The sequence below is a fragment of the Pinus tabuliformis genome, chromosome 7 (genome assembly GCF_031772625.1).
Source record: "Pinus tabuliformis cultivar Carrire ecotype Pingquan chromosome 7, CPIR1, whole genome shotgun sequence".
NCBI lineage: Eukaryota > Viridiplantae > Streptophyta > Pinopsida > Pinales > Pinaceae > Pinus > Pinus tabuliformis.
The window spans coordinates 250,265,067-250,272,871 of NC_142293.1; the positions used below are offsets into that span (position 1 = coordinate 250,265,067).

Below are 7,805 nucleotides of genomic sequence, written 5' to 3' on the forward strand. Positions count from 1 at the left end.
TTAATCATCATTCTATATCTAGACTTTTCTAAATCCATAGCTGTCTCAACATCAGGAATGACAACGAAACCCGATGGCTCACCTAAAAGCCCTTTCTCAAGCATGGGCTTCTTGCCCTTGTCCTGTACCTGTGCCTGTGGTGCTGATGTTGGAAGTGAGGCCCCTTCCACGCCAGGTGGAGATAACACTCACTTTTCTGCCGCAAACAAAGGTCTGGTACCTTTCGGATAGCCTCTCTGATATGTAATGAAAATAGGCCTGGTCTCATGACGCTCATACTGCTGAGAAGGTTCACCCTCATGTTTCACCTCTGATACTTCTCGTGAAGCTCTGAAGAAATCACGTGAGATAAAGTCATCCCAAGTGATGCCCTGTGAACCAAGTTGATGAACCGCCAAAATCTTTATAAGAGAAAATGATATACACTGTTGAGTTGCTGCTGAGGGGTTCTATGCTGTATAAAGGTTGTCATCCTCTCTATATTTCGGCAGACGAAATACGAAATGTTCATCATCCGCACCCTGGTGAAATGCATAAGTAACCTGATGTGATAAGCATAAAGACGAGAGAATCGTCCCTCACAGCTGAAATATTTCATGATCAATCTCATGAGAGGAGCATACTCATCTTTCAGGTACCTGAACGGGAACACTCTTTTGAGCTGCCTCAAGCAATTGGGTTTGATATATGGCTCATAATGCTGCTTATCAATCTGCTGTTTTTTATGCCATAGTTCACCAATATTTGGTATACCTGTTGCTAGCGAAACAGTTTCTGGTGTAAGTGTAAAGGTGACCCCATCCAAGGTAGCTTGGTCTCCCTGCAAATGCAAGACAAAAAAATGATCCAACTCATAATGAAACTGGACCTCAGCTACCTTTTGACAAAACTCATAGCATGACTGATGCTCAAAGCACTGCATAGCAAGAGGACAGGCATGCAGTTCTATAAGGGTGATTGGTTCTTCTCTGACATGTTTGCCACTTTTACGAGGCCTCTAAGGTTCTTGTTCACCTACGGGAGAATCACTTTGGGTTTCTGCCTCATATTCCAATGAGTGACCAGATGACATCACTACTGATATACAAACTGCCTCAAATGAATGATGATAAGTGAAACTATTGTGTGCAACTAAATATGGACTGTTCCTTTGATTTAAACAACGCTGTGACCAAGGGGAAACAATGAACAAGGGATATTAGGAAAGGGAAATATCAGGGAATTAGGGAATTTTGAAATAAAATGTATTTAGGGATAGGAGGGGAAATGTAAATATGAGATTAGGGTTTTAGGGTTTGGGATATTAAATAGGATTAAGGAGTTTTTTTATAGAGGTGGGGGATTAGGATTTCAGGGATTGTAGTGTAGGATTAATGAGGGAATTAATGGAGGGAATTAATGAGGAAGTATGATGAGTGGATTTGGGAATGAGGAACAAAGGGAAATGGGGAAAAAACACAACCTTGGTAACAAAACTGTTTTCAAACCCTACAGCACTTTTATATTGACAAAGGGAGGCTTTCAAAATCTGGTCTCCATGGCAATCATCCATGAACCCATCACATTCACCATTAAAAACAAAGCCAAGGCAATGGAGGTGAGCCTACCTGACAAATTGATCTGAAGAGGAGGCGATTTGATGAGGTTTCGAACAAGTTACGGGCTCCAAACTGTAAGCGCTGCGCTCCTTACCCAGTGCGCCGCGCAAGTTATATGCGCCGCGCTGGTTATAATTTGCACTGGCCTGAATGTCTGTGTGCGCCGCGCAGACTGTTATATGCGCCGCGCAGGTGAAATGAGGACCAATCCGCTCCAAAACGCTCAAACACGACTTGCAATGGTTTTCTCCTCCTTTGGCATGCACAATGACTTGAAACTTCATTGAAAAACCCTTATATAGACACCAATTTGATTTTTGCCTCTTTCATAACCCACTTTGTTATGTTTTGCAATTGACACTTTTTCAGGATTAATAGAATTTTGACCTTTTTGTTTCCTCCTTAAATTTGGTTGAAATAATGATTTTCTTTGACAAATTTTTGTAGGGATAGCTATGATATGATCTGGCAAAGGAGACCAGGGCTGCACCGGGACATTTCAAGAACTGAAATTTTTGAAAATTTATTACAAAAATGAAATATTGACTTATCTTCAAAACAGAGTTTTGAAGAGAAGTCATAATCTATCTGTATAATGATAAAAATCTCTGAGATAACAATCTAACAAGGACCTCCCTCTGGCCTGTTGGCTTTATTTAAACTTTGTCAAAGACCTATCAACTTAACCCTAGACCTAATGACTTAAAAAACTATTATGACCCAGAGACTGAAACAGGACTGCAAATGACTGTTCAAGACTTGATTTTTAAGAATAGACCTGAGCCGGCAGTGCCAAGCACGAGGGGAATGAGTGACACAAACCTCTCCATCAGATTTATGGTATGCTTCTAACGAAATACAACTGATCGAAACTGATGAGACACCTAAACATGTAATGCAAAAAAGAGTTTTGATCTCTGACGGAGGGATAACCAGACCGACTCTAACAATTTCATTGTTGGGATTGGAATGCATGGTGCATGCATTTGGTTTACATGTTATTTTTCTATCAATGGCATGGGATTTGCCTGGATTGACAACGAGTTTAGCCTTGCCTTGCCATTTCATAGATAGCTATGGTGTGATGGGATTCATTCTTGGTTGAGATTTGGATTGCCGAAATATTTTGGATCTGGGTGAGGTGGCATTAGGAAAATCCCAAGGGTTGGGGGTGCGAATGATTTTCTCCATGAAGCCCTTGAGAGGTGGGTGGAGACAGGAAAATTCCTATGGGTATGGTGAAGAATTTCCGAGGCATCCAAGCTTGTGTTGGTTTGGTGATTTTTGGACTGGTTTAGGTGAAACCACTATGGTTGAGGGTTGAGGTGGTTTATCCTCTGGATTACCTCATTTGTTTTTTGCTTTTGTTTATCCCATGAGATCCCACATTCATGCTTGGAATATGGAATGGGGGTGATTGGCTAAAAGAGAGATTTGGTTCAGCTCAATCTATGGTTGGGTGGTAAGTGGAATTCCCCAACTTGGTTGGAATTTGCATATATATTAATGTGTTTATTCTTATTGAGATTAATGAGCATACATTCTGATTTTATGATTGGTTTGTCATGGTCCCATTATGGTTAAATGCTGGTTACATGCATGATATATTTCCTGTTTTATGGTGTTCTCTTATTATTGATCCATTCCATGGTTTAATTATTTCTTAGCTACTTGATATGATTTCATAGGCTATTGTATGTTATTGCATCTAGTAAGAGAGGGAAACGAACCTTCTTGGTGATTCTCTAATGAAACTATGCATTTATGGCCTATGGGTACCTTGATTGCAAAGTGTTTGTCTAAATGATTTTCATGTACTTGATAAGTTTGAGTAGGAATTGAGTCAATAATTATGAGTAATGACTCCTATAGGTGATTAAGGTGATTTTGGAGAATTTTGGGTGGTTGACTTAGAACTGATCCTAAAAATATGGATCGGTGTTTCTAGCTGCACCCTATGAAATAGGAAAATTTGGCTGCAACCATATGAAGGAAGGTTTGTCCATGCAGATGGAGCCTTTTGGTAGCATGCAAAACTTGGCATGTGTTTTTATGGGCTATGAGGTTAGGTAGAAAGAAGTTTGAGCTCAAAGGTTAGATCAACAGTGGATGTTGTATGACATCTGGGTAATCAAGTGTCCCTCAGAGGTATTGGTAAATTTTTGGTTACCAAACCCTACCTCCATAACTGGAACTTGGATGTATGGTTTTGTCATAGTAACTCTCAGCTTATGTTTACACTAGAGAGACTGTAAAAGTGGGTAAATATGGGGTGGGGTGTTACAGGGTGGTATCAGATGCAGGTTGCAGCATTGGACCTCAGGGTAATGCATATTGTTATGCATGAGTATCAGTTGCCTATATGTTATTATGCACACATGTTAGATAATTATTGTTATGGTTATGATATCCATGTATGAGCTAGTATGCTTGAGATGTTGTATCATGCTAATATGGAAATGGCTACCTAGATTGATTCTCAATGGAATATGCTCAACATATGCTTAGTCTTAATGTTTATCAATGACTGTAGTGTGTTACAGAGTTTGTTAGGTTGCATTGAGTTTTAATAAATTTAATAAATTATATTTTTGCCACGTGGCTCCCTGCCCACCAATTTCCTAGGGATTTGAGATTATTCCAATTCTAACATATTCATATTCTAATTAGATGGAGAAATTAATATATAAGCAAATTTTATTTACAAAAATGGTTCATTTTACAATAAGATGTGCAATTCCTTTTTTTTCTCAAGTTAAATTAGATTTGTGCCACATGGCTCCCCACCCACAAATTTCCTAGGGATTTGAGATGATTCCAATTTTAATAAATTAATATTCTAATTATATGAGGAAATTAATATATAAGCAATTTTTATTTAGAAAAATGGTCCATTTTACAATAAGATGGGTAATTTTTTTTTTTTTTCCAAGTTAAAGTTGACCCATAATCCTTTTATACATGGTTAATCAAGTAAATATGTGCATTGGTAAGACATTCTTTGTATTGCAATAGTTTTTTTTGTTATATTTACGAAGCCTTACACTATAGCAACCACATTAATATTTTTAATATAGTTATACTAGTTATTTATATATAAAATAATATCTTTTCATTAAATAAACCTCATATAAAATATATTATTGAACTAAAAATCCAATCATTATTAAATATATCATTTAATCCTATCACATCATATAAAACAATCCACAAAAATTTCAAAAAGATTCTTTTCTCTTTATCATTTTTTCTTTAATAAAAAAAGTACACACATTCACTCCAACAACAAAATATTAAGAGAATACATTCACTTTAACTAAAAATGGTTGTCTTCACACACCTAAGCATCATTTAAAATAATTTTATCATCTTAACGAAACATGTTAACGACTAAGAGGCATCTGACAGTTGTGAAAGCCTGCCCTCTTATGGACCATCAGAGGCATTTGGTAGGAGTGAAAGCCTGCCCCCTAACGGACCACCAGCTGGTTATTCAAGCCTGCCCCCTTACAGACCACGAGAGGCATTTGGTAGGAGTTCAAGCTTGCCCGCTTACGGAGCCTACCCCCTTACACACCACTAGAGGCATTTGGTAGGAGTTCAAGCCTGCCCCTTCTTTGAATAACCGTGATGAAAGGAATTTGGTAGGTGTGAAAGCCTGCCCCCTTATGGACCACCAGCTGGTTATTCAAGCCTGCCCCCTTACGGACCACCAGAGGCATTTGGTAGGAGTGAAAGCCTACCCCCTTACGGACCACCAGCAGGTTATTCTAGGTGGTGTGGTTTTCTTTGAATAACCGCGATGAAAGGAATTTGGTAGGAGCGAAAGCCTGCCCCCTTACGGACCACGAGTCGGTTATTCAAGCCTGCCCCCTTATGGACCACCAGCTAGTTATTCAAAAATGCCCCCGTGTAGACCACTAGAGGCACTTGGTAGGAGTGAAAGCCTGCCCCCTTACCGACCACTAGCGGGTTATTATAGGTGACGTGGTTTTCTTTGAATAACTGTGATGAATCTGCGTTTGTGATTAGCAACTAGAAATAACTGTCCTCACTGCTGATTTGACAACTAAATTATGATAAATTTTCCCACATATAGAAAAAAATACTCTAACTAACTAAAAATAGTTGTAATCACACACCTAAACATCTTTTAAAATAATTTTATTATAATAAGTTATAACCACTCTCAATCCTATAAAATTTTATTCTTATTTAAAATAATTTTATTATAATAAGTTATACCCACTCTCAATCCTGATCTGTCTCCTCATTGGCTCTTCTATCTTTCGCCTTTCATAGCCTAACATTTTGTATTAAAATTAACTAACCCAAAAGCAGTTGGGCAACGATTCCCTAATCGGCATCTATAACCTTTGTCGTTTATCACTGGCATTTTACCCCAAACACTTTTTAAATGAACGTCATGCGCGCCCCCAAACTGACCTCCCGTTCTGGACAGAGAACTGACCTCCCGTCTTAGGTAATGGAAAGGTTTGACTAATATGATCATTCTTCGTCCCTCATACATGTTATGCACAGTGGCCAAGAGCGTGTCACTAATAAAGTTCAAATTTTCAATAGTACAAACTTCTTTGAATTCATATGCATCTATTCTTCTGTTGCATCTACTTACCTGTTTTCAATCTCTGTTTTTCGTTACAGTAATTTATAATCGCACCTCATGGCTTACAGCAATATGGCAACAGCTAGCTGCCATGGCCTGTATTTTATGAATATTGCTTCTCAAGAATGTAATCTGAGGAGAGTTTCCATTCCCATAAAATGTTTTCATGGAGTTTCAAACTCATCAGGGAATTCTATTGGCGACCATCTGGCTGCTCGTGGGCTTTTGTCATATAGACATCTGGTCGTATCATCAGCTAGACCATCAAACACAGATGTCGTTGAATTTGATTTCAAGGAGTACATCCTTTCCAAGGCACTGGCAGTGAATGAGGCTCTGGATAAGGCTATCCCACTGAGTCATCCCAAGAAAATATATGAATCCATGAGGTATTTTTTTGTTGCAGGAGGAAAACGGGTTCGTCTTTGCATTGCAGCTTGTGAGCTTGTGGGAGGGACCGAGGAGCTCGCCATGCCAACTGCTTGTGCAATGGAGATGATCCAGACAATGTCTTTGATTCATGATGACTTGCCTTGCATGGACAATGATGATTTGCGCAGAGGTAAACCCACAAACCATAAGGTCTTCGGGGAAGGCACTGCTCTTCTTGCAGGGGATGCACTTCATTCACTTGCGTTTGAGCACATTGCAGAGTCCACAAGCAAAACAGTGGGGAGTGATCGGATTGTGGGCGGCCAGATTGTGGATCTTGCGAGCGAGCGGGATGCTTCTGTCGAGCTTGAGACTCTGGAATGGATTCATGTTCACAAGACTGGAGTGCTATTGGAGTGCTCGGCTGTGTGTGGGGCGATCATTGGTGGTGCTTCGGAAGACGAAATTGAGAGAATTCGAAGGTTTACTAGTTAAATGGTGCCATATTTATAACTTTGTATCTCCTGGCATCGTCCATAGTCCCAATGACTCTAATAATATGGATGGATGCTTTAGATTTCTTCAGTTTCAAAATATGATTTTAGGTTTCTATGATCTATAATTTAAATGTTAAGAAAATAATTTTAGTGAAAATGATATTAGATTTTTTCAGTTTCAAAATATGATTTTAGGTTTGTGTGATCTATAATTTAAATGTTAAGAAAATAATTTTAATGAAAATTACATAAAGAAGATTTTTGTCAATAAATTTCCCACTATCAACTATAATTCATTTTCAACACACAAAAATATTTGTGAATCTACTTTTAACCATCGACTGTAATTCATCTTTAACACCAAAATCTACACTTAATTAATTAATATATATTTTTAATACATCTACCTCGTCATTTTATCAAAATCTGAACCTACAGAAGTTATAAATCTATGTTCATGTTCGAACTTTTTCAAAATAGAGATATTTAAACATTTCAATTCCTAGTTAGCTGCTTGCTGGTTTTCGGGAGGTTATTTGGGTAGAATTGGCAAGTGGGTCAGGTCACTTTCATTGTAATATATATGAATATAAATTGTATTGCCAACGAATTTACACTTTTGTGGCTTTTAGCTAGTTATTTAATTAATAAAATTAGTTTATTTTAATTTATCTTAATTAATTAATTAATTTATAATAATTTAGGTATGAA

General features: G+C 38.0%; 1 protein-coding gene across 1 annotated transcript; it reads left to right on the forward strand.

Annotated features, from left to right (window-relative positions):
* The first annotated feature begins 6,282 nt into the window (after positions 1-6,282).
* Positions 6,283-7,092, forward strand: LOC149246780 (heterodimeric geranylgeranyl pyrophosphate synthase large subunit 1, chloroplastic-like). Its single transcript, XM_089442526.1, has one exon. The coding sequence runs from the start codon at positions 6,283-6,285 to the stop codon at positions 7,090-7,092; it is 810 nt and encodes a 269-aa protein (XP_089298652.1).
* The last annotated feature ends 713 nt before the right edge of the window (positions 7,093-7,805 follow it).

Coding starts and splice junctions, on each gene's coding strand:
- LOC149246780 (XM_089442526.1), top strand. CDS start 6,283: ATGGCTTACAGCAATATGGCAACAGCTAGCTGCCATGGCCTGTATTTT.